We start from the raw sequence: 25,624 nt of genomic DNA on the forward strand, positions 1-25,624 counted from the left end.
ATCAGTCACAAGCGCGCGACCGATCGGTCAACGCTACAATCACACTCCAAGATGGTCAAATCATTATTATGGCGCAAGTACGGGACGATTCTGATAAAATGTCTTATGTAATAAATGAGTATTTTAATAGTGTTTTTTGTTTGTTTAATTCAAACTTTGTAATTTCGTTTATTTTAGTTTTTAAGAAAATATTGTAATTTAATTTTCCTGTACAACATATTATTTTAAAGAGAAAAAAATGATAAAAAATGAGCACTCTCACTCTCATGCTTCATTTCCTCTCTGATCCACGCAGTATGCTTAAAGAGTGTTAAGAAGGGATTTAGTCTCAAAGATGTTGTCGTTGTTGTTGTTTACAATAATTTTCTGTTATATTTCAAAAAAAAAAATAAAGTTCGACTGATATGTAAAGATTTACAATAAATAATAGAGAAAAATAATAATTATGCTCTCGCAATATATTTTGTCTTCTTGCATTAAAACCAGAAAATAATCAAAAGCTGTATTATTAAAGAATGTATTAAAAATGTTGATTTTAAGAAATATTTACACATACATATTGTCAAAAGTTTCGATTCTATTTACATTGAGAAATTTTTATTGATCTATCTATTCCGATGGTTCGCGTACTAAACTTAACAGTTTGTCAAATTTCGCAACCTCATTTTCAGGTCCTTTTCCTTTTTCCTAGAATCAGAAACGATACATTAATCAATCAAAAGGAACAGAATGCGCAAGTTGGGAGGAGTTTCCGAGAATCCGGTACTGACCAGTATTCCGGTATTAAATTAAAAGCACTTGGCTAAAGTGTGCAAGATTATGGGTTAAATCCCCGGTCGGATCAGTGATACTCAGCAATAAAAGAGAAAGGATTTAAGTCGATCAATCTAGGGATAATCGCCCCCGCACTATCTATCGGGTCAATAGCTTTAAAAAGAAGAGCCTTCGGGTTCCCTCCGACTGCGTTCGAAAGGCTTAATATTCGAGGGTAATACACCTATGAACCATTGCGCTACAATTACCGCCGAAATGGATTGATAATTTGGGTTATTCAGAATTTAAAGCTCGGGCGATTTTATTATTTCCACTTTGTTTCATTGGATTTTTCGATTCGGGAGGGGTTAAGTGGCTTCAAGGCTATATTATAAGCCCTATTAGAATATTTTTGAGCTTTTTTATCCTGAAATCCTTAAATCTCAAGTCTCTTGTTAAAAGTCAGAGTTTAAACTCTACATACTTTCCAACCGTACTGTACTTTAAAGCACTTCAAAATCACTTTCAGATTTAAAATGTTGAGGAAATTTCCCTTTTGTGCCAAATGTTATAGCGATGATTGCAGAACAAAAAGCAGAAGCTGTATACAATAGGAATGGGCTCGAGTTTGAAAGGGTCGAATGATATGGAATAACAATGTACATATAATGCTGACGTTACACTCTGATGGATGCAAACATTTGCCGTAACTTTATTCTGTTAAATTCGCAACTAGTAAGATAAACTTAAAGGGATAATCGGATGGTTTGAGATTTTTGGCCTGTAGAAACGTTCTTTGATTTTGAGTAAAACCTCTAAATCTTTTTATAACTATCTTACAAAGTCGAGATATTTACAGATTGAATTTTCTGAAAATGGGGTCCCACACATTTCTTACGCCAATAGATTGTTTTCTTGTTTGAAGTCAAAAACCTTTAACTTGAATAACTTAACATTTTGAAAAAAGAGGAAAATATTTTGAGGTTTCTCACAGGACCATAGAAGGAATTAACATCTCTTAAATATCTTAAACCATCTGATTACAAAAATAGTACCTTTGGATGAAGTGCCTTCCGTAGATTTGGTGAAAGCTTGACTGACGTCACATATCCTCTGTCAAGTGGAAAAAAAATGTTAAAGTTTTGGTAAAAACAAATCTATTTAAGAACATGAAGGACAGTTTGGGAAAAACAGTACGACAAATTAAGAACAGTCCTAGTCTCAGATTTTAGAAATTGCTAAGCTCATGCTGTATTTAAGCTCTCAAGTCAATGAAAGTGAACAAAGTAAGAATATCGAAAAACATTTACTGTATGCCTTAAAATCACGAAAATCCGTACAGCCAAAAATTATCGGTTCTTATAAAAAAAATGTACATCGAAAATATAAAATGCAGTTTTTTTCTAACCGTACTGCAAACAGATGGATCTAAAACGGTTATGTCTGAAATGACTCATCAAGTAGTCTTTTTTTAACAAGGATTAAAACAATCGTTAAAAATACTAACTCGAAAGATTTTTGTCAACGGAGGGAAAGCTTGAAACCCGTTGAAACTTGGGATTAAATTAGGAGCAATCGAAGATTTCAGTAATTTGATTGAAAAAAATTGACAAAAACTGAATGGGGTAATTCTGCCAGGAATGAATTTATTTTCGAGTAAATAGTTCTCAAGTTCGACAAATCAGACTGCGAAACAATAATAACAAAGTGGAAAGACATCATTTGCTTTAAGTGTGCACTCTTTTTCCTATCATATGGAAACCGCTCTCAAGGGATCTCAATTATTCGAACTAGACTGGACTTGTTCCGCATGGTATTAAGGATAAGAGTTCATAATTATAGCGAATGGACTTTAAATGTGTTGACATTCCCAGGAGTTAAATGGGTAAATTGATATTCAACCCCATTTTATGTACCACCCTGGATTTTCCACCTAATTTTACTTACTATTTCTTCACTCGAAAAACTATACCTCCCCCTGGATTTATCTTCCAGACCATCCTTGACGTCACATCTCCTCAACATAGGGAATAGTACAGACTTCCTTATTGGTATTATAGTTCGCGTGTTACAAAATTTCGCGAAACGCGAAATTTTTTCCAGAAAACGTTTTTCGCGTGTACTAAATTTCGCGATTGCCAGTTTCTGGAAATTTTCGCGTGTATTAAATTTCGCGATTCACTGAATTGGGCATTTTCAAAAAGTGGGAATAAAGAAAGAAATTGACTGATTTCGCTTGAAACCCAACGTATTGGGTATAAGCATACCATAAATAGTAATAAAACTAGTGACAAAAATAGTAACTAAGTGTAACAAATAAATATTTTCGATTGTCGACCTATTTTGAAAATTTTTCGCGTGTATCTAATTTCGCGATTTTGTATTTTTTTTTAATTTAAACGGTATAAATTTGCGAAATTTAGCCTAAAAAATCGCGAAATTAAGTACCCGCGAAATTTTGTAGCACGCGAAATATAATACCAATAAGGTATTTTTGGAAAAGCTCTATTCCAGTATTCTTAAAACAATGGCATCATAAAGCAAAAGAAAAAACATCGAAAGAAAAAGACAAGAGTCATATATGGAAAGTGAGAGGTAGTCCTAGGACTAAACTCTATTTAAAGAAATTTACGACGGAAACACAATGATTATAATAAGAAGAGCGGGTTAGAGGCCCAGTATGTATGCCTAACTGTAAAACTCTATAATAGAATTGAAAAACGAATGGAATGATAAGATCTGTAAATTGTAAAGATGTAAAATTATATCATAATAGAGGTCAATAGACCTGAGAAATACACTTCTATAAATAATTAAGTATTTTATAAGTTCAATTCGTTAAAGAGGTTATTAACTAACTAAAGTCTGTCCAGATATAATTGGCAGTGGAAACAAGAATGTCTCTAACTTTTGATAGTCAAATATAATTATAGAATTTTTTTTTTACTTGTTTTAGAGAATGAAAAGCGCTATATTTGAATGTATTTTTGGTTGAAAAATTCGCGATTTTTAGCGGTTAAATTTGCGATTGCAAAAATTGAGCTTTTTTTCTACTTATGCTATAACGTTCATTTTTACACCAGTGGTGGTTCAACCTTAGGTTAGGAAGTTTGTTAAATTTCAAGGCAAACAGAAAGTCCTTCGGAAGTATTGTGACCCGAAATACCCCTTGGTAGCACTTTTCTGTGAAATATCAAATCTCTAACTTATTACTAAAAACGGGGGTAGTGATATGATTGATAAAACAGTTTTTCGATCACTGCCAATTATATCTGGACAGACTTTAAGTCTGAGTCTAATTTTCCTTCGCTAGTTGCTTGTTGCTTTTAGTGCTACTAATAAATAGGCTTCCAGATTAGCTTTATCTTTAAGTTTAGTGCGAGTACAATCTCAGATAACGTGGGTACGGTTTACGAAATCCCGGTTAGCAGTTTTCTGAGATTAGTTAAGAGAACGTTGAACGATAAAAATATACAGAGAGATTTCAGAGAGAGAGATAGAGAGAGAGAGAGAGAGAGAGAGTTACTCATGGATATCTAGATTACTTTTCCATGAAAAATGGAGCGACAAAAACGAAACCCCTATGTAAACCAGGAAGAATCGCGAAATAAAAAGTTAAAATCAATTTAGTGTGTCGGGGGAAATTCGCAAAATTGAGAAAATCAAGCGCGAAAGAATAATAAAATTATTTTCCCAATTTTGCTTTTAGCATCTAATCATTTCCTAGAGAATTGTTACTGCAAAAATAAATTCAAATTGGAAGCTACTTTAGGCGAACAAACTTTCGCGAGCAGAAACTTTCACGAGGACGAAAAATCACGAAATTCACGACATTTACTTTCGCGAATTTAACGGAAAAATATTTTTCGTGAGCATAAACTTTCGCGAATCAAGACGTAAAATTGAGAATTTTCACATGAAAAAATGGCTTAGAGAGGGACAAAGTCTTATAGCAGGCTAAAAAGTGCCATAAAAGTTACATTTTATTCAAAGTTATGAAGTTTTACAGATTTTTTATTTTGTCAAGAATTTTTCGCGAGCATAAACTTTCGCGAATGGCCCTTCCTAGAATTTTTAAAGACATTTACTTTCGCGAATAGGACCAAAAATCGCGAAAATCGCGAAAGTTTCTGCTCGTGAAAGTTTGTACGCCTAAAGTAAATGATAAGAAAGAAGTGAGAACAATGAAATTTACCATACAGTAGGTTATTATGACACAGGCTAACACAAATGTACTAAATATCAAAAGGTCTCGAAAAAAAAAAAGCTTTAGAGCGCACGAATAACAGAAAAACCCACCGAGAGCTACATTGGCAAAATCGCGCAATCTTTTGCATTTCTCGGGAGCTTCTTGCAATAAAATAATAAAACCGGTTTACCTATCATCTCCGATAATCACAATCGGGTGAAGCGGATTGAATGAAACGTGAGTCAACTTCGTTTTGCCTTTCTGAACAACTAAAAAAAAAAAGAAAAGGGATATCAGGGATATAGCAATTATGGCTTTTCCAGAACAAATTTGGGGCGTCTTTATGAAATTTACTCCCCGGACGGTGAATTATGACCCCTCGGACAAAATATCCAATATATCCTCTACTCCCCATGTACAAAAACTTTCTGGAAGAGCCATATACATCTGACTTTTATCTGGCAAGTGACAAATCAAGTTTTTTTCCTGTGGCCGTTATAGAGATAGATAGTGAACAGTTTCAGACTCGCGTAATTGTCTCAAATTGGTATGATTCTGAAAGTCAGTCCAATAGAATAGAAGTAAGGGTTTGAAAATGACTTACTGAATTGATCGCATACCGGTTCATATTTATTGATACTCAAATCGTAAACAACGACCTACAAGGAAAAATACACTCTTTTTAAAATATCAGGTTTAATGCCCGTGAACCAGTAATTTTTTTTTCACGAAAATTTGAAATTCAAATTTTATTTTCATCTTCCAACGACTTAAAGTAGCCACGTATTTTATACAGTGTGTCCCGGAAAAAGCGGACACCTTTTTATATAAAGTAAAACCCTTAAACTAATTATCTAAACTGGGCTTATAATAATAATAATAATTTAAATTAGCTTAAAATTCAATTCCCCAGATAATTAAATAGGTTTTGGAGATTAATATCAAGTATACAAGTCATAAAATTTGGCATAAATTATGAGGATATTACTTTATCAAAAAATTTGTCCGCTTTTTTTCAGGGCACACTGTATAAGAACAAACTATATAAGAACATAAGGCTACGTGGTCAAAATGTTAAGAAAAAGTTAAGAACATTTTATGGTTTTACGGACTCTAAAACACCTGAATTTTAGGAAAATGTGCAAAATTATTCAAAAAATGGTGGAGAGTCGAAATTTGCGGGTTCTTATGAAAAAAGTGTACAATCTAATTCATTCTCAGCTGGCACACAACGTCGTTTCAACGTTTTTCTAATATTCACAACGTCCATATAACGTTAGATGAACGTTGAAACAACGTTTTGTGCAGCTGGGTTATACTCTCGGGTGCCTAATAAACGTACATGTACGTTTATTTTTTTCGTGTCAAATTTCCCGCCTGTACGCACCTTATAAGGAACTGTACGTTTATTTATTCTGAAGAATTTTCCCGCCTGTACGTTTATTCCCTCCTGTACGTTTATTTATTTTCACCCAATATCGCCCAATTCATACTGCAAAAACTTGTTATATTTTGTTCAAGTAAGATATGTAGAAAAGCCGTTAATTACATTCGAACGTATTGTGGGAAATTTCGAGTGTTACACGAGTAAATTCGAACGTTTTGCTTATTTAGTACTTGTCATTGATCTATAACAAGAGATATACCTATACTTAAGTCAGTCGTTTCGACCTGGATGTTCTACTTTTGAAAAATAGTAGATTTTTCCCTGTACGTTTATTTTAGCCTGTACGTTTATTTATTTTAGCTCTGATTTCTCGCCTGTACGTTTATTTCAGCCTGTACGTTTATTAATTCCAATTTTATTCTCTCCCCTGTACGTTTATTTTGGTCTGTACGTTTATTAGGCACCCGAGAGTAACTAGGTACCATAAAGAATGACTAAATACACGGGTTGCAAAAATTATATCAATGCAGTCAAAACATGTGATTACTCGAAAAAGTTCACGTGATTTTATTCCCATGTAACTTGCTTTATAACTTACAGCTGATATCTTTATTAGTGTCAACAAATGTCAATACATTTGAACCAATTAGAAATAAATGTCATGTAACAAGCACATAAACATTTCGAGTAAAAACGTAACTTGTCTTCAGACTTTAATTTTTCAACATGTAGCAAGAATATATGTAAAAAAAGACAAAAACTGTATTGAAGGTAAAATTTACCTTTCCATCCGCCGTAACGGCTGCGAAAACAGTAGAAGCATAAGGAGCCCATGCCACATCGCCCACGGCACTTCCCAAATCAAACGTGAAAATAGCATCCCTAGATGAATAAGAAAGAAAAACAATAATGAGAAATCTTTTGATACACTTGTCGAATTAAAAATAAGAGACTTTCATAAAATATATTTCGACAGTAAGTACGCCTCATAAAGCTTAAAGGAAAAAATATTGAAAGAAGCTTGAAAAATTTCAAAAAATTGAGCATGAGATTTTTGGCGAGTTTACAGTGAAATGCTCTCATCAACAATTCACGTGGAGGAAAAGTTGAAAGTTTCTCCACGTCAATTCATTCAAAAAGTTACAGAGCATTTTCAGATTATTTTTCCAGTGACAAATTGAATAGTGAAAGGAAAACAAGCACCAGCATTGACTTTGGTAGATATCATGTATACATGGGCCCCGGAAAGCCATTTGGAATGGAGGGACCAATATTTTGGAAAAATGGTAGGTCGACGAATTTTTTTTACTTTTTACACCCTCAAAACGTTTTTTAATTAGGGAGAAAAACAGTTTTTTAAGATTTGATTTGGTCTGTATAAAGTCGTTTTAATGTACATAAGTATGGTCTGCGAAAATGTGAGGGGAGGCCGATGAGGGGGCCCATGGTATGGACAACTTACGGACATGTGTGGTCCCAAATTTTGACAGACCAATCAGCACTACAGGAGATAAAGATCTTCGGATGAAAATGATTCCAACGTACTGCATACACAGCCATATGGTGAGCCTGGTTGATTAATAAGGAGAGGATAAAGAATGTTATTTAGTACTTTAATGAAATAAACCAACATAGTGATTAAAAAATCATCTACTGGAAAAAGGATAGCCTAGAGTGGCTTCTTTCCTATCCGATTCGGCGTGGCCTAAATAAAAAAGAAAATAATACTCACATCGAAGGAGGAGAGATACTTGCTGGAATATGCTTTCGAACATTTATGAATCTTTCCTTCCTCAGTCCCCACTAAGAATAAATAATCAATTGTTCGATGGAAATCAATGGCGGTGCCACATCCAAGGGCGTTCATTTGTGTCCCTTCGGGGCCGTTAGCAGGGGTCTCGTCCATCTTCAGTTGAATGACGTCAGTGAAGTGTAAATCACTCTGAAAATAAACGAATCCTTCTTATTTCATGCTATTCAATATGCAAACTTTTTTTACGGAAACACCCCGTTTTTTCCAGTAGTGACAAATTCTAAACAACTTTTCTAAATAAATTTGCCACTATATAAAGGAAAATCATGCCAGTTTAGTCTGACTTGACTTTTTCGTAACCACAGAATGCAAAAAATGCAAATGGCAAAAACAAAATGCTTTCAGATATTGTATTTCGGCTGTCGTAATTTTAATTAAGGACCTAGTTAAAGATCAAAAAATAATTTTGATAAGATAATTCGATTTTAGCGTCGGTGATTCCAAAATTCACACATTCCCACTAAAAAGACCCAACAATATAAAAGCTATTCACAAGTAATGTAAATTTTGCTTATCGTTGATGAATCCCAGTTGGCATACAACGTCGTTTCAACGTTTTTCTAATATTCACAACGTCCACATAACGTTAAGATGAACGTTGAAACAACGTTGTGTGTCAGTTGGGACGTCCAGCCCATTAAGTTCAATAATATGATTATAGAAAATAAAAGATCTCAGGCTTTTTGATTGATTTGAAAGTTGAAGCTCTCATTCAAAAGCATCTTCTTAAAGGTTTTATTTTTACAAAAGTGTTCCCGTTTCATATCAGACACATGTTTGATATCAGGACAGTGTCTGTCTATTGTTATATCGTGCTGATATTAGCAAAAAAAAATTTTTTCTTTTCCTCTTTCTGACTTATCTTGCTCCACATCTGTGTCTATTCATTATGAAAAGCTTGTAAATTAAAATTGATGAGTAAGCAAACGATATCACTCTTATTTAAAAACAAAACCTTTAATTTAGAATTTACCTTAATGATGGTCCATGCGACAACACGACCGTCGGATGCGACTGAATAAAAATTCAAATTCCCATCTAAATTGTCTTTCTGCCATTTCACCTGAAGAAGAAAGAAAATGAATTCCAAAATCGATTTCAAAGAGATCAAAAGCTTCGTCCGATCAAGGGAAATAGCTAAATTTGTATGATTAAAAATCTGCAGTAAAATAATGAATATGATCATGCAGGAAACTGAAATTATGAGCTTATTCTGCTTTTTTTAGTGTTGATTTGATATATTCATCTGTGGATCCCTTTGTCTGTCAGTATGAAGTGAACAGACACTATTTTAAGAATAGCCGAATTCAAATCATTCTCTAGATAGTTTTAGGTGTAAGATACAACATACGGCTACGGTGCGAAAGAATCTGACCCTATAGCCGGGTCACACGAAAGACTCAAGAATGTTACTTGATGCCTCTCTGCTTGATGCTTATCAATGAAATAGAAAAATCCAGAGTTATTCTAGATTCAGGTCTATCGAAAGAGGATCGTACGGTTCACAAGACTTATTTATATTCTATAGTTTTTAAGATTGAATAAGAGAAAGCTCGAACTGTAGTTATGGACTACCTAGCCCGGAGGCCACTTAAAGCTTTTTGATAGACTGGATGGCGCTGATAAGTGGCCCGGTTTATTTTCATTGGTAGACTTTATTTTTTGGCTTTGCTTGAGGTGGTAGCAGATACATGCCACTAGATCCAGTCCCTTTTTGGGGAAAAACAAACAGAAAACTATGACCAAGGGATCGATTGTTTTCAAAGTTAGGAGGTATTTTTGTGTTTTTATTATCGCCTCGTAAACTTTGATTTTAGAATATATTTTATTGTTTTGTTGTTTTCATATAATTTTCGAAAACAAAAAGCGAAAAAATTCAAGATGGCGAAATCCTCTAGTCTACTTCACTGGACATCAAAATCATCAAAAAGTAAAGTTCAGTCAGAAGTAGACTCTAGTCTATGGACTACATTACCTCCCAAACAGGATCTGTGTGTTTTCCCGTCTTTGCAGTGGACTGATAAACTGGTTTACTTGTTTTGTCTTCAAGACTGAAAACGGCCACTGAGCCTGTAAAGGAAACGAGAAAAGATCATTCAAAACGGAATCATGAGTCTAAGTTGATTAATTTTTACGGGAATCAAATTTGGCATGTTTATTCAAGGAACTTTTTTCATTCAAGTTTCTTGGTTTTTTATAACACCTAAAGAAATCACCTTCAAATATAACTATTAGACTATTTTATATAAATGGTATTATCCCATAATGTCATCATAGGGTTCAGCCCCCCCGCAGAAATTTGGGTGTACCTAACAAAAAGTGTTACAAAAGCCAGGTAACTGAAAGTATTCTTAAATTTAGAGGGTACCTGATATTTTTAGGGGTACCTGCATTTTCATTAGTGGGGGCGGGGGCTGTTGTTTTTGTATGAAGTATTTTCCTTGACTAAACCAACTTTCCAATTTCGAATCGAACCATTTCATTCAGAAGACTTTGTAAAAGGAAGTAACTCAAAGTTGGGGGGCTACTTTAGAATTCTAAAACTTTTGGGGTACCTAAATTTTTGGGGGTACCTGAACCCTGGAGAACCCTATGGTCATTAGAAAAAAGGACACTATACCGTCATAGAATCCAACAACTATAAGATGAGAATGTGTGGGGTGGATATCCAGACACATCACACCACGGTTTGTCACATACACATGTCTAAAATAGAAAAGTTGAATGTTATACGATTGAATCGCTTTAACTCGAGCTTTCTAACTAGAATGTCTCCTTAACTCGTCCCTCTAGTTTACAATGCCTTATGTAAACTAGATTACACCATAACTCAAAATTTGCGAAATTAAATTCCGTGAAACACGCATATTCTCGGGATTAAATAAAAACCACCTCTAAAATTGGTCTTTTTTAGGGCAAAAAAGGCCATAGTACTGTAGATAAAAAAAATCTCTCTATCGCGAAACTAAATTCCGCGAAACTTTCGAATTTTGAGTTGTAACCCCGAAATTAAATTCCGCAAAAATTACTTCCTGTGAAAATTTCTTCCCTTAAAGTACTAAAGAAAGATTTTTTGGTATACATAAAAATCATAAAATTTCTCAATCAAGAAATCCGAAAAACAATCATAGTTCGAAGTCGTTCGAGTTTCATTTTGCCTTAAAAAATTATTCCTCGAAAAAAACACTTACTCGGGGAATGATGGATTCTTTAGAGAATAAAAACATATCATGCCGTTGTTCTGTTTCAGGAAATCATCTAAAAAACAGTTATGTATTCATGATATGCACCATTGCGATGTCTTCCACGGACCCAATAAGTGACGTAAAATCAGTCAATACGTCACTTTCAACCAATCACCTATTGGGACCATGGAAGACATTGCAATGGTGCATAACATGGATACCGGTAGCAAAAAACATCAAGAACTCAATGAATTTAAAGTTCAACTTGCTCACAATTACTGAAAATGGAATTTTGAGCGTTAATAATACAGTAAAACCTCTAATTAACGGACACTCTAAAAGGCGGACACCTCTGATTAGCGGACAATTTCATTTTCCCCGGCCGTTTCCAAGTCAAATCCTCATAAAAAAGTTTCTAAAAGGCGGACACTCAATTAGCGGACCCTCTGATTAGCGGACAAATTTTTTTCACACGAAATGGTCAAAACCACTACTTTAGCTCTCCAATTAGCGGACATTGAATATCACAGGCGTCCAAAATTGAAAAAAATTTTTTTAGATATTTTTATTTCAAACACTTATTAGTCTTATTATTCAAATTATTTCTACAAATTTCCAGTTTTCCCTTCACCCGTTCGACGAATTAAGGTGGGCCAAAGAAATCATAAATCACTGGTACTTCAAGTCCGTACCCACCACCTCGATTTAACCTCTTACCAGTCACTCGAGCTCTTCTATGACCTAGTGTCTGCAGATAAGTACTTTAGACCCCAATTTTGTATTTTCGACACCCTGGGATGGCCTAATTTCAAAATTGGAGCTCCGAGATCAAAAGTTTCTAAAAGGCGGACACTTCTAATTAGCGGCACTAACCCCTTCCCCGATGGTGTCCGCTAATTAGAGGTTCCACTGTATTTTTCAGGTTTCTCTTAACTCTTCGACATACTATAGGTATCGTAAACAGTCTATTTTATTGTAAGAATGAATAAATTGAAGCGAGTCTCACGATTTTAAAATTATTTTCAATTTTTAACCATGATATTCTTAAGTTATATTCAGATTTTATAAAAGCAATGATTTTTTTAATTAATCACTCCGAGTATTGTCTCAAACGTTCACAAAATAGGAAGGAAACAAAGACAGATACTACACGGGTTTCGAATTAGTTCTGAAACCCGTTTATTTCAAATTCGAAAAGCTCGAAAACTTTTCTTCGGTAGCGCGGGGGTCCGAATAAAAGAGGGGTTCGAAATTTCTTAATATTATTAAATCGAGTCAGGACGTTTATTCGGAACCTTAGAGTAAATGATTTTTAAAATTTTGATTATAAGAGCCTTGTAATTCTTATAAAAAGAATTTATAAAGAAAATTGTGTACAGTATCGAAAACAATAATTTTTTTAGGTAAAGTTTTGTCTTTTGTCCTATTCTTATCCCGCTTTAGGGGAACTTTCGTAATTTAAGTACCCGAGAGAAATTTGACCAAACCACGGCGCCGAATGAAATAGTTACAGATATTTTAAGGTTAAAATAGTTTTTTTTTCGAATTAGGAATTTTGTAGAGGGTTCCCTTTATTCTAGTGGGTTTTTAGCACTGGTAACATATTATAAAGGGTACACTTTTTTTTAAAAGAACATCTAAAATTTTAAAGCCTTCGGATGTTCTTAATTTTTGTAGTTTTAAACCTAAAAATGTTCTGAAGATGTTCTTATCTTCACCATTTTGTGAGTATTTTTGTCCATTTTCCTAAGAAATCGGGTTCTTTAGAGTCCGCAAAGCCTTAAAATGTTCTTAACTTGTTCTTATTTCTTTGGCCATTGAACCCTGATGTTCTTATATAGTTTCAAAATACGTATACTGTTAAGTGTGTCAAGTTTAAGATCTGACAAGTCCGCCTTCGTGAATTTCATTCTGCCTGTCAACAGCTAGCCTATACTAGACGTCGACCACGTTTTCGAATGTTTTGAGCCCAGGTTTTTGGGCTCCAAACATTCGATTTTTTGACACTTCTTTTATCTTTCGAAGCTCCTGCAGTAGCGAAAAAATCGAATTTAAGTCAGGACACTTGAGAGGCTTCTATTTTTCAAATCGTCAAAGTGGAACTCACTAAATGAAAAATTCCGGTTTTTAGTGTGGTGCTCGCTGGTTAACAGAAAATTTAGAATAACAGAAATTAGAATATTAAGTTTAAAGTGGAAAACAACATGGCGGACCATTGAATTGGTAAAACTTTCTCGGGAAATCCGTGAGCAGTGCGTAAATAAATTGTATTGTGATTTTCAGTTGTATCGTACTTCATTGGTATCAGACTGTTTTGAGTTTTTGTTTTCGTAACTTTAGAAATGAGACAGATAACATATAGGAAAAAATGAGAAAGTGAAAAACAGGAAGCTTGGGGGAAAATTTTTCACAGTAAATGGCCATATTGTTTTTTTTGTTTTTAAGGTGTGGTGATTGATATTGCAAGAATTATGCATAAAAAGGGAATAATCAAAGCTATCTATAATTACGAGGTCTTACGTTACGAAACTTACATAACTTAATAGTTTAAAAAAATAGGTTATAGTTTTCGTTTTGTTTTGTTTTATAAAATTAGCCAGGGGATGTCAATCGAACACAATCGAATTTGATTGTCAATCGAATCAATCGAACTCAATCGAACTCAATCGAAATGATTGATCGAATCGATCGAACCCAATCGAAGTGATCGTTCGGACAATCGAAATCAATCAAAGTCGGAAAAAATGTAAAATTTCGATTGGGTTCGATTGTCCGATCGATTACTTCAATTGAGTTTGATCGGGTTCAATTGATTCGATAAATCGTTTCTGATTGGCTTAGGCTTACATCTAGGCTTTCATTGTCGCAGCGTAGAAGGAATAGAAGACTATTTACCTCGTCGGCCCTTTTTACGCCGGCCCCTTTATTGCTGGCCCTTATTACGCCAGCGACGAAAAAATAACGCCAATAAGAGCTGACGTAAAGGGAGCCGACAAGGGTAGAAAGGAGACGATCACAGCGTTATTGTTCGGACTTTAATCCTCAAGCACAAAAAGGAAACTTAATCGAAGGCAATCCGATTCAATCAAAACCAATCGAACTCAATCGAAACCAATCGAACTCAATCGAAACCAATCGAACTCAATCGAAACCAATCGAACTCAATTGAATTGATCGATCGAAGTGAATCGAAACCAATCAACCAAGAAAAAAATGTAAATATTCGATTGGGTTCGATTGTCCGATTATTCACTTCGATTGAGTTCGATTGATTCGACCAATCAGTTCGATTGGTTTCGATTGAGTTCGATTGGTTCGACAATCGAAATTTTCGATTGACATCCCCTAATTAGGCTAAAGTCTTTACTTCTAAGATATTTCTGAACCAACATGCAAAAAACTCAAAATTTCAATAATGATAACCAAATGACTGACTCAAAAGAACAGAGGTCACCGTGAGGTTTCCGAGGGGCGTTATTTATTTTCTAAAGATATTTGCTAAAATTGAAAGAAAAAAAATCAAATGGGACTAAGATTCGAAATTTTCAAAAAAAGATTTCCCATTCTCAATGTTACGAAAAGACACGAGGGACTAATTTTTCTTGTGGAGGAAGAAAAGGTACCCCAGGTACCCAACACCCATCCTGTGCTTATTTTCCCAGGATTTTGATTGCCTAAAGTGAAAGATACCTCTTTTAAACCCATTTTCTACTTAAAATATACCTAATTCGCGAAAGTTTATGCTCGCGAAAGTTTATGCTACCGGTTGTTTTTATCTTGGAGATAACTACGTCTTTGAGGATTATCTTAGCAATGATAAGTTAATCTTGCACTAAGGGGATAAAAATCAATGTTCCACTTCCTCAGTGATGGACCTTTTAAGTTATGCAATTTATAAAATGAGATGAATATAGGACGAGAATGATGTAGCAGGTTGTGAATCTCTCATTACGTAAATTCAATCCGGAATTTGAAAATTTTAAAGATCATCTATACTTATAACATAGTCAGTGTGAAAAAAGATTTCACAAAAATTTATTCAATCACTGATTGACTTTAATATTTTTTTTGACTGAATAAATATGTTTTGAATATTTTTCACATGTATGACAAGATTGAGGAGACTTTGATGTAAAAATCCTAAAAGAAGATGCTTTTCTTCTTCTTCTTCATTTCTCCATCTTCATTTTTTCATTTTTTTCATTTTTATCAAATTCTATCCAAAGAAAAAGTCTCCACCGTAGATTACATTGTGACAAACCTTAAAGCGACGTTGGGCTATTTTTCTTTCCGTCGAAACGGCACGAGTAAGAAAAGTAATATATTCATCCTGGTGGCTGTCGGTGAAGCCGGGAGTGAGGGAATCGACCTGGGAGATCTAGCGACGAGGTCCAGCGTCACACCACTCAGCTCCAAGTAACTTACCGCCCAGATCAGACTATTCAATCCAAGCAACTCATTTGCTGAGAGAGAAGAGAAGCTGACCCTCCGATATCATCGGACCGGGCCCTATCCCGGAATAGTTTCCTACCCCTAGATAGGGAAATCACAGCGCTTACTAGACATTGTACTCTGTGCTCGCGACACATCAGAGCCGTGCTGTATCGATGATGATACCCGCACAGTACGGGAGAACCTTGCGTTCTTGCAGGTATTGAACATATGAGTACCATCACCACACCACATTCAATGTCCGGCATATCTCCCCATACTCTTATATCAGAGTGATGGTACCCTATTCCCCTCACATGGTATGGGTTGACCCGGGCCAAGGTACATTCACTTGCCAAGTGAATCGTCACCGAGTGCGAATCGATGACCACTACAGTACTACGCCCCATCCGCTGAGTTGAAGGACCACGACATAGAAGCTTTTTATGCACAACATTCTTTAACAGAAACATCCTTAAGTTATTATTTTCAAATAGTTATGATTGGGATGAGTAATAGGTCATTGTATAATATGTTATTTCTCTCATCTCTTCCTCCGACCCACTCGCTCGAAATTTTACAAGTTAGAGCATATTGTGATATGTTACTCTAGTATACCAGTGAACTGCATAACTTTGAACTGAACGGAACATTGAAAGCGTGAACCCCTGGTTTATGACGCTGACACCATTAGAATAGATTTACATAAAATCAAACCAGTAGAAAAATTCTTCATTCTTTTCATCCTCTAATTCTTTAATTTTTGATTTTACAAAAATCTTCAATCTTTTACATAATTCTCCTCGAGAAAATCTTTCAAACGGCGCATAACTCTTTGACAAAGTATTAATGGGTGCTGAGAAATTCTTAAGAAATGAAAACGTCCGCATAATTTTGAGACAGACTTTAAAATCCTTTCTAGGGGTTCACAAATTATAATAGATTTATTTGAGGTCCAGTCAAAATTAGGGATACATAGAAATGAATATTGGTGACATGTGTAGAACCCCTTCAAGGATAACAAAAGTCCACAAGCGTTTCCAAAAGATTCAGAGTCTCCCCCACTCCTCCTCCTCCTCCGACAAGAAGTCCCAAGCTTTATGATTTTAATGCAGTAGGGGAGTAAACCGAAAACATTTCCATGAATGTCTTTTGTGAAATAACGCAATTTTAAGATCGTCATATACGAGGTAATTAAAAAGATTACTATTTTGATTTTTTGATAAAAACACAAAAATTTCTTTCTACTGACACTGTCATTTTTTTCCTATACATATTATTCATTTTTTTTCTTTTTTTTTTTCTTTTTTCTTTTGTCACTTTTTCGCACATTTGCGACAATACTTGCAAGAAAAATATTTTTCTATATTTCAAACCATTAATTAAAAAATGCGCTCTTTTTAAGGCTCGAAATTGAAACTTAATTCAATAGAATCAAAAACTTACAAGATCCGTGGCCCACTGCAAATAAATCTTGGTATTTTGGGGACCTGGAGATAAATAAAAACAAAACAAAATAGGAGAAAACGATGTACTCCTGACTGGACCTGACAATTTTATTTATCCGAACAACAACATCGACAGTCGCCAGGCTTCTCGGTTTAAACAAGGAACTTAAGTTTTTTGGTTTAAACCAATTTTCATTTGTAAAGAAATTAGCGTAAAATAGTTCTTTAGGATAAATTCAATGATTATACAGTCAACTACATCTCTCTAATTCGAACCTTTATCTTTTGAATGTCTCTGTAATTCGAACTATAATATTGACGTTCTCTCAGATGGAAATGAAAAGCCGTTAAAAATACTCTCTGTAATTCGAATCTTTCTATAAATCAAAAAAAAATTAGTCCCTTGAAGATTGACCTGTACCAAACTCTTTTTCACTGATTGAAAAGATAACGCCAAGTTCAAAATATAAAAAACGCCCATGGGCGGGGTGGTACAGGCTAATTGAAGATTGGATTAGAGAAAGTGTACTTACCAACTAATTGCAGTGACAGTCATTCGTTTTGATCGTTCATAATAAAATTTCCATAATGGTAGCACCGTGCCTTCATTGTCTCGATATTCATCAGATAAATCTTCCCAATATTTGAAATCTAAAGAATGGGAAAGCGAGACACAATATTATATTTTTTTATTCCCCATCTAAAAACCCGACTGGTCTGAGTGTAGACTTGAGCCGTATATAATCCGGGTAATACAGTAATATGGATACCAAATAATAAAACAATAATTGTTACGGGGAAATAATAGTTTGTATAAACTATAGTGTTCATTCCCTTTAATTATTCTTTGCTAATATCTGATCTAGTCGTGCACCATGCTAAACTGAATGTAATAGATCGGATAAACTTTCTTATTCTCAGTAAAACTAACATGGCGCATTTCCAAAATCTTTCCGCTGTCTTTATCAAAGAAACCGGCAAAATATTATCATCTAAATGCGTACACTATCTACCTTGGTCTTTTTCCGCTGTAGATTGGCGATAAGAAAGCTTCCCGGGAACGAGAAATTTTAGCATTTATAAATTCCACATAACTTTTTTCCGGACACATTGTAAAATATAAAACAGGAACATAAGAGGAGATATATTAAGTATTTTAAGTATTTTAAGGGGACTCATTTTCGCGAGAACTAATTTTGGCTTTTTTCGCGGTTTTTTTGGCAAAACAGCGAAAATTACAAATTCATCAATTTGAAAAATCATTAGAAAAATGAAACAAATCTGTTCAAAATAGGGAAAAACCACGAAAATAAATTCCCAATCAACACGATTTTTTTACATTTTTTTTCGACCGCTAAAATGAGTTCCCTTGTATGTATATGAAAAATAGGCAGCACGTACCATGAGCAATAGCATCATAGGTGTTCTGGTTCACCATTCGTTCCACAATTTTCGAAGCTCGGCCTACACGTTTAATGTCGTCACCCTATAGACATGATGTTTTGAAAGAAGTTTAAGAAAAACATATGATTGATTTAGAAGAACCGTATCATAAAGACACGAACATGCATTGCATGACTAATTAGCCCGAGGTCAACTTTTGATGGACTTGATGGTGCGATTAATTACTTCGCAGGACTCAGCACCATCAAAAATTATCAAAGCTGTACACTTCAGTTAAAGGTTGATTGGAGTATGACGAATGTAATTCCAACTACTACAAACCATAGATATCTTATATAAAACGCTACTCTGTATTTCCCAAGCAACGGCAGGTGAAGCAAAATAATGCACAACCTTTGCTGAAAGTAGGTCATAGTAGGTCACAGTTCGGTACAGTACCGGCAATTTGTTCAACCAAGCAAAAAAAACGCAAAAAACCTGAGTGGTGCGAAGCGACGAGGATAAAGATAGACTTGATCAAATTGCCGGCACCAAACTATGGTCTACTATCAAAGATGGCGGATGATTTTGATTTTGATTCAAATAGGGACGGAGTGGCTCTATCTAGTGTTTTAGATAAGATATATATGATTTGTAGATATATGTGCTACAAACAAGCAACAAAAAGTGAGCGAATTTCAAATGGTAAACTTACAGTAACTTCAACCGCCACGTTTTTCTTCTTCTTTTCGTCATCTTTCTTCGAAGATTTTTTATTCTCTTTTTCCTTTTCGCGTTCCTGAAAGCAAGGGACATTTTATCAATAAAAAAGTAAGCAAAACCTGATACAAATCTGATGACCATCCGATAGATCGCAGAGACCAAAATCTGTAGATCATATTGGCAGCAATCTGTAGACCAGTTCACAGATTTCTAAAAATTGACCAAGTTGTTTCGATGACACAAAATTTTGATTGAGCTAGCTTGAAAATCTCCATTTTGTAGACACAGCATCTTTCGCCCCTTAATTTGAACAAAGGTTGAAAACGCCGTACGGCCCGGCAACTGTCCATGCAGGAAAGTCCCGCATCGTACTTTTCACGGTCCGTACCCTGGCATGTTCTTCTCATGAAACAAAAAGTAAATTCTTCTTCCCTGTTAGTACAGTTTACGAGAGGAGGGTTTTGACTAGTTATAAAAAAACATTAACGAACCTGTCTTTGCAGATCTTCGACGTAAGCGTCGTAAATTTCCCATTGGTTGGCATTAGCGGAGAAAGAAACACGAGGAGGTGGTTCAGTCATTGTGCCTCGTTCCTGAGTAGAAAAAAAAGAAGTATTATTGACCATGACTTTCAACCTCGTTCCCTGCGTATTGTCAGCTTTTCGATGCTTACTGATGGCGCTAGATAATTGGTGTCAATCAGTAACGCATAAATAAAGCCTGGAATACCGGGGACGAGGTTGCATGACTTTGATTAAATTCACCCAACAACCCTTAGCGGCGCGGTCAGCTTTTGAGGAGATTTGGAACGAAAATAAAAGGAAAAGTCCTCTCGACGACGTTTAGGCCATGTCATTTCACAGTCGAAATGAACCATGGGTAATCAGGACCACCACGCTGTGATAAAGACTTTCTGTTCGTCTAAACTTTGAATGCATTTGCGTCTAGCCAACCAAAAGCCGTTATGGAGGCGCAATCAGTCCTGAAAGTCTAAATTTAGAACACCATGCTCATGATTCATCTCGACTGTGAAATAGCCTATCGAAAACAAAAGTTTAGGAGTGCTAATGTAAGATACCCTTGTATTGAAGCGATAAAGTAACGTCTATATAATTAAGCTAGTCGAATGCTAAAACCGTTTACACTCCACCGCAGAGACTCTGAAAAATGTCTCTAAACGTTTGGTAGGAGTTTGTTTGGTTTGATTTGATTTTCTTTTGCTTTTCAATTCAACCTTCTTCGCTGCCATTTTTCATGCATACTAAACCCTTTTTTACAAAGATTAAGTGCATTGTTGCCACCGTCATGATTGTTTTGATACCTCTGTGTAAAAAAATATATTTAAAAAAGCTCATATTTAGATCTACCCTGTATGGATTGTTGTAGGTCTGTGATGCTCGTTCACAGAAATTGAATTGATTGGTCAGTTTTTGTGGAGGTGCTTTCCCAGTGGGCGAGGCTGTCGCTTCTTCACGGTCAGTCTAAAATCAAAATATTGATTTCATTAAAAATCGTATACATGTTTTTTTTCTAAGCAAGTGTATGCCCCTTGGTCAGGCTCGTGTATGCTCAAGTTCTTAAAGCATCCAGACATAGCTTATGCTTATTATATGCTTATGAATCATGCTTATGATTCACCCTGAGCCAATTTTTTAGTGAAATTTCAGAAATTCTGTGAAAATTTGTTCAGATTTTGGGAGCAGTTGGCTAGCTAGCCGTGGAATATCTTTTTTTAATTAAACTCTACCAAACCTTTTTAAACAGATAGAAAATGACAACTTGAAAAATATTCCAGGCTGTTTATGTCAGTTATGCGTAGGAATTCTGCAAATCTGAGCCTTCATATGCGAAAAAACAAACATGTACACAATCTCACTTTATGCTACCTTAAAGGTTTTGTTTTTACATAAGAGTGATATCGTTTGCTTACTCATCAATTTTAATTCACAACCTTTTTCACATTGGATTCACACAGATGTGGAGCAAGATTAGTCAAAAAGAGGAAAAGAAAAACATTTTTTTGCTTATTCAGCAAGACACTGTCCTGATATGAAACATTTGTCTGATGTGAAACGGGAACACTTATGTAAAAATAAAACCTTTAAATGTAACCCAGTTAAGGAAGACAGATTCATCATTACTTTTACGAGTAAAGGGATCAAGCTGAATATGGTATAGCGCTGTAACTTTTTATTTAACAAAGAATATAGTAGCTAATTGGGAAGGATCTATAAAAGCCTTTGACACTTATCAAATTCTTACAGTGTCTTCATTATTTTTATCTTCATTCTCGTTATCTTCGTCTTCTTCCTCTGGTTCTTCTATGTAAAGAAAACATAATCAAATGCTTTAAAATGTAAAAAAGAAGACAGGTCAGGGAATATACCTTGGCTAACAAAGTAAAATACATATGAAAACATAGAAAATCATCCAGCGTTTTTTTTTTTATTATACCACCATTATAATGTTGGTCTGTCGCCAAAGTAGACTGTACAGCAAAGAGTTAAGATACTCGAAATGGTTTGAGTAAAAAGAGATGGGAAATTGTACAAGCTATTAGAAATTAGAAAGACTGGTACGATCCTTCTCCTTGATTGAATGGGCTATTCCAGAAATAGTCTATACCCCCTACGTCAGGTCACAGACGTCCAGGGGGTCTAGTTTTTCGAGTGTAAAAATCCATGGTCAGTAATAATGAGGTGGAAAATCCAACGTGATCAGTAATTAACTGGGTCGAAAATCAAAGGTTGTCCAAAAATGAGAAAAAATACAAAGGGTCCTTTCCTTCTTCAATATAAGGGTACAAATTCTTTCTGGAATAGCTCGATGATCCCCAAATCTATAAAATTGTCGGTCCCCCAGCGTTTTCTCGTGCTTGCTTTTGGAAAATACTAGCTTTAATTGCCTACAACTCAATTAACTTCTTCCTTCCAAGAGAAAACTTCTTATTCCCCTGTCTGTTTTATTCTAGTCTGCAACCCCTCGTTAGGAAAGAAGTCAAACGTGTTCATTAATTTAAAGGTACCTTCATCTTCTCCAGATTGTGCCATCAGCTGTCGCCTGGCTTCTTCTGAATCTTTATGTAACATGTTACTGAAATTAGAGAGAAAAAGAAACACATTACCCCTGCCATTTACTGATCTGCAAACTAGGATTACGGGTATAAAAGACAATAGCTAATAGAAGGTTTTCATGTTGAGTTAAGTGACACCCATGGAAGCAAAAGTTCGATTTGTGTAAGGGAATGCCTCGACAGATTCGAAGATTTTCCTCTATAATGGCGAAAAAATTAACCAAACATAAAAACCTCTAGATGGCAGTTAAGTGAACGAGTATATAATCAAAATGAAAACAACAAAGCACCAATCAATTAAATTGAGGAGTTAACTGAATTGGCTCACCCATCAATGGAAAAATGTACAGCCAGTTGATCAACTGTTGGGATTTGTTTGTATGCTTGTTCCTGAAACACAGTAAATGATTTAATCAGTCTCCAGAAAATCGAGAAGGATGCTATTAAATAATCTGTAATAAAATTGTCCTTTGAAAAATTGTAGCACAACTGGGCCTAAAGGACCTAGAAGCAAATATAATCTGTCAGAGTGATAATGCTGGTGAATAAGTCAACCAACATTGAAATCAGATCTAGCTGCTATTCTATTATTAGTCTGCATCATACCTTCCTTTGTTTCGAACGCAAAACTCCTACTCTTAAGGATATGCCTACTGCTCTGTTTTGAATATTGAATTAATCAGTACATAGCCCGTGCACTGAGATTTTAATGAAACAGATTTTGTTTAAACCTAAGCCATTCAGCTGTGTTTTTAAAGTTTTTTTAATGTTTTATCCTATGATAAGCGAATTCCAGGTGGGTCACTAGTGGCCTGCTATGGCAGTGCCTATTAAAACCAAGATTGAGGTCTAAAAGTATGGGGCTATATTTGGTGTAGACTTTAACTTCTTTTCATAACAATCATCAAAGAGCTTGAAATACAAGGAAGGGACTTACTTTGAAATTGAATCTGACGATGTTGCTTGGAGCATGTGGATTGTTTGCAGTTAAAATGCGAGTGAATTCTTCTTTTAATTCTTGCTCTGTTAATACCAGCTGGTCTTCTGGTTTAACCAATTGCTTAGGCTGAAAATTTATCAAAGAAATAAAAATGAAAGAATTAGTATAATTGTTTTAAAATAACTAATTTTCGATTATTTTTTTTGGCTCTCTAGAAATCAACTCTCAAGAAAAACTCTCAAAAAATATTCAAAGGTATCAGTAATTACCGCAATTGCAGTAGTTTTCATTCCTGTTTTGCCTACACTGGCTTATGACCCGTACATAATTGCTAGGCGACGAAGATAAACAAACATTGCATTTGTCAAAACAAACCTGCATCCACTCATCCAGTTCATCGTAGCCTTGTTGTCCTGATTCATCATCTTCCTATCAAAGGAAGAATTTATGAAAATAAAAGAGACTTCCTGAGAGAATAAAAATATATCAACTTTAATTAAATATATTTTCATCTAGATAGATGTAAGAAAACTTCACATATTTTAGCCTAAAACAGAAAAATGTTAAAAAGTAAGTTTATAAGAGTAAATAAAACTCTATTAGTATTCAATTTTACTACAGATATACCATTACCAATAATACCAATATACCTTTTTCTTTTTATTTTTGTTAACATCTCCTTTAGAAGGTGATTTTAGATTTGGATTTGATGCAGTCCCTACTGCCTTCTTTTCCTATGAATGGAAGAAATATATTATAAAGGGAATTTCAGAAGTTCTAACTTGTGGAAAAGGATAAAAACTAGTACGTCCTCTAACCAACCATGCTAACTATAAAAGATCCATCTGTTGAAACAGACATTGAAGCCCTACTTTGAAGCCCCTATATTGAAGTATTTATCCATAATACATTTTACTTACCCCTACTTTTGAGCCAGCTTTTGAGATTTTTGTTGGTTTCTTCATTATTATCTTCAGGTTATTTCAAAAATTTCTTTCAATCTAGCAATATCTTTCCTTAAACTTGTGAAAAATGTGATATTTTAAAACTTCAAAAATAGTAATGGTCCATTTTTTCTTACGGAGCTTTTTTGTCCACAGGTAGCCATGTTTTATTTTTTTTGTGCTTCCATGCAAAGTTGGATCTTTCGGATTCTATTGTTCTTTTCTAGAATTTTTTTTACACAGTTACAGGAAATAGGTCAAGGCAGATAACTACCGAAAGAAATTCTCCAGAGGTTTGTTTTTGTGTGACTTTTCTGGGTTCAAAGACTTTGGGTCGCCAACTAGACCGGTCGCCAACTGGCATACCTCGATTTTAAACATATACAAAATTAAAATTTACTCATTTTTCGCTTTAGTGCCAATCAAAGACCCCCCTGGGGAATGCTGAATTTTTGACCTAGGAGGTTAGAAATTGCACAAAATGTCTTACAATAGATTAAATTTTCACAAAAAAATACTACACTTTGAATTTTTTGACATCATGCTAAAAATGGTAGTTGACTATCTACCAAAAAATATTTTTCATGCATAATATGATGCTGATGCTGCATGTGGATATAGATTGGCAGGTTTTGAAACCAATAAATACTCAAAAGCTCTCTTTGAGAGTCTTAGAGATATGAAAATAGTGACGTCATTTTATCAAAAATACAAAGCAGGGGATAAAAATATTGAAACATTTATAAAATATAATCCCATTGATGCTATTTTCATCAATTCTTGTTACCATACCCAAGGTGATGCAGGAGATGAAATGAGATATGACATAGTGATTGTGAAATAGTTATTTTCCTGTTAGGGGCTGTTTAAAGCAAAATGTAAGATCAATATTTATTTAATACGTCATCTTTGTATATAACATACTATACGTAACATGCATATACCGTGAAGTTGGGTAACTTGCATCAGTGGAGGCTGACATGCATAGCCCTCAAATGACTGACCAATCAAAGCAGCAAAATTTCAAAACAAATGAACTAAGCAGCTTCGCTTGCAGCTCCACTATACCATTTTTGTTTTGATTTAACGTATTTTAAGGACCAGACAGGTCATTCATTTGAGGGCTATGCATGTTAGCCTTCACTGATGCAAGTTACCCGACTTCACGGTATAGTACTAGTGCCCAGTTCCTGACCGGCGTACCAATCCGCGACCGATTGTTAAAAAGAGAAAATCAGTGCTCTACTTGCAGGTAAGGTCATATTAATTGATCAGGGTGATAAAAAAACTCATAAGCTTTCGCGTGTTAAATTTATTTGCACTCGTTCTTTTGTTTTAAAATAGCTCACTTACAC

The 25,624-nt window shown here is 34.9% G+C and overlaps 1 protein-coding gene across 2 annotated transcripts in view; it reads right to left on the reverse strand.

Moving 5' to 3' along the window:
* Positions 1–503: 503 nt before the first annotated feature.
* Positions 504–25,624, reverse strand: part of LOC136810989 (dynein intermediate chain 2, ciliary-like) — a 285,291-nt gene continuing 260,170 nt past the window's right edge. The window contains exons 2-25 of one of the 2 annotated variants that reach the window (XM_067067595.1): positions 24,246–24,347; positions 23,976–24,059; positions 23,701–23,754; positions 23,323–23,451; positions 22,714–22,775; positions 22,338–22,405; positions 21,575–21,633; positions 20,680–20,793; positions 19,804–19,905; positions 19,305–19,388; positions 18,608–18,692; positions 17,740–17,857; positions 17,205–17,248; positions 11,334–11,400; positions 10,763–10,848; positions 10,118–10,212; positions 9,116–9,205; positions 8,062–8,271; positions 7,792–7,898; positions 7,112–7,211; positions 5,547–5,601; positions 5,133–5,211; positions 1,809–1,866; positions 504–687 (exon numbers count right to left, since the gene is read on the reverse strand). In XM_067067595.1, coding sequence (XP_066923696.1) covers positions 610–687; positions 1,809–1,866; positions 5,133–5,211; positions 5,547–5,601; positions 7,112–7,211; positions 7,792–7,898; positions 8,062–8,271; positions 9,116–9,205; positions 10,118–10,212; positions 10,763–10,848; positions 11,334–11,400; positions 17,205–17,248; positions 17,740–17,857; positions 18,608–18,692; positions 19,305–19,388; positions 19,804–19,905; positions 20,680–20,793; positions 21,575–21,633; positions 22,338–22,405; positions 22,714–22,775; positions 23,323–23,451; positions 23,701–23,754; positions 23,976–24,059; positions 24,246–24,290 — 2,073 coding nt within the window. In that variant the 5' untranslated portion in view covers positions 24,291–24,347 and the 3' untranslated portion in view covers positions 504–609. The remainder of the gene's footprint in view (positions 688–1,808; positions 1,867–5,132; positions 5,212–5,546; positions 5,602–7,111; positions 7,212–7,791; positions 7,899–8,061; positions 8,272–9,115; positions 9,206–10,117; positions 10,213–10,762; positions 10,849–11,333; positions 11,401–17,204; positions 17,249–17,739; positions 17,858–18,607; positions 18,693–19,304; positions 19,389–19,803; positions 19,906–20,679; positions 20,794–21,574; positions 21,634–22,337; positions 22,406–22,713; positions 22,776–23,322; positions 23,452–23,700; positions 23,755–23,975; positions 24,060–24,245; positions 24,348–25,624) is intronic. The other variant, XM_067067596.1, reaches the window with a different exon arrangement.

Source organism: Clytia hemisphaerica, unplaced genomic scaffold (genome assembly GCF_902728285.1).
Source record: "Clytia hemisphaerica strain Z4C2 unplaced genomic scaffold, Clytia hemisphaerica genome assembly, whole genome shotgun sequence".
Classification (NCBI taxonomy): Eukaryota; Metazoa; Cnidaria; class Hydrozoa; order Leptothecata; family Clytiidae; genus Clytia; species Clytia hemisphaerica.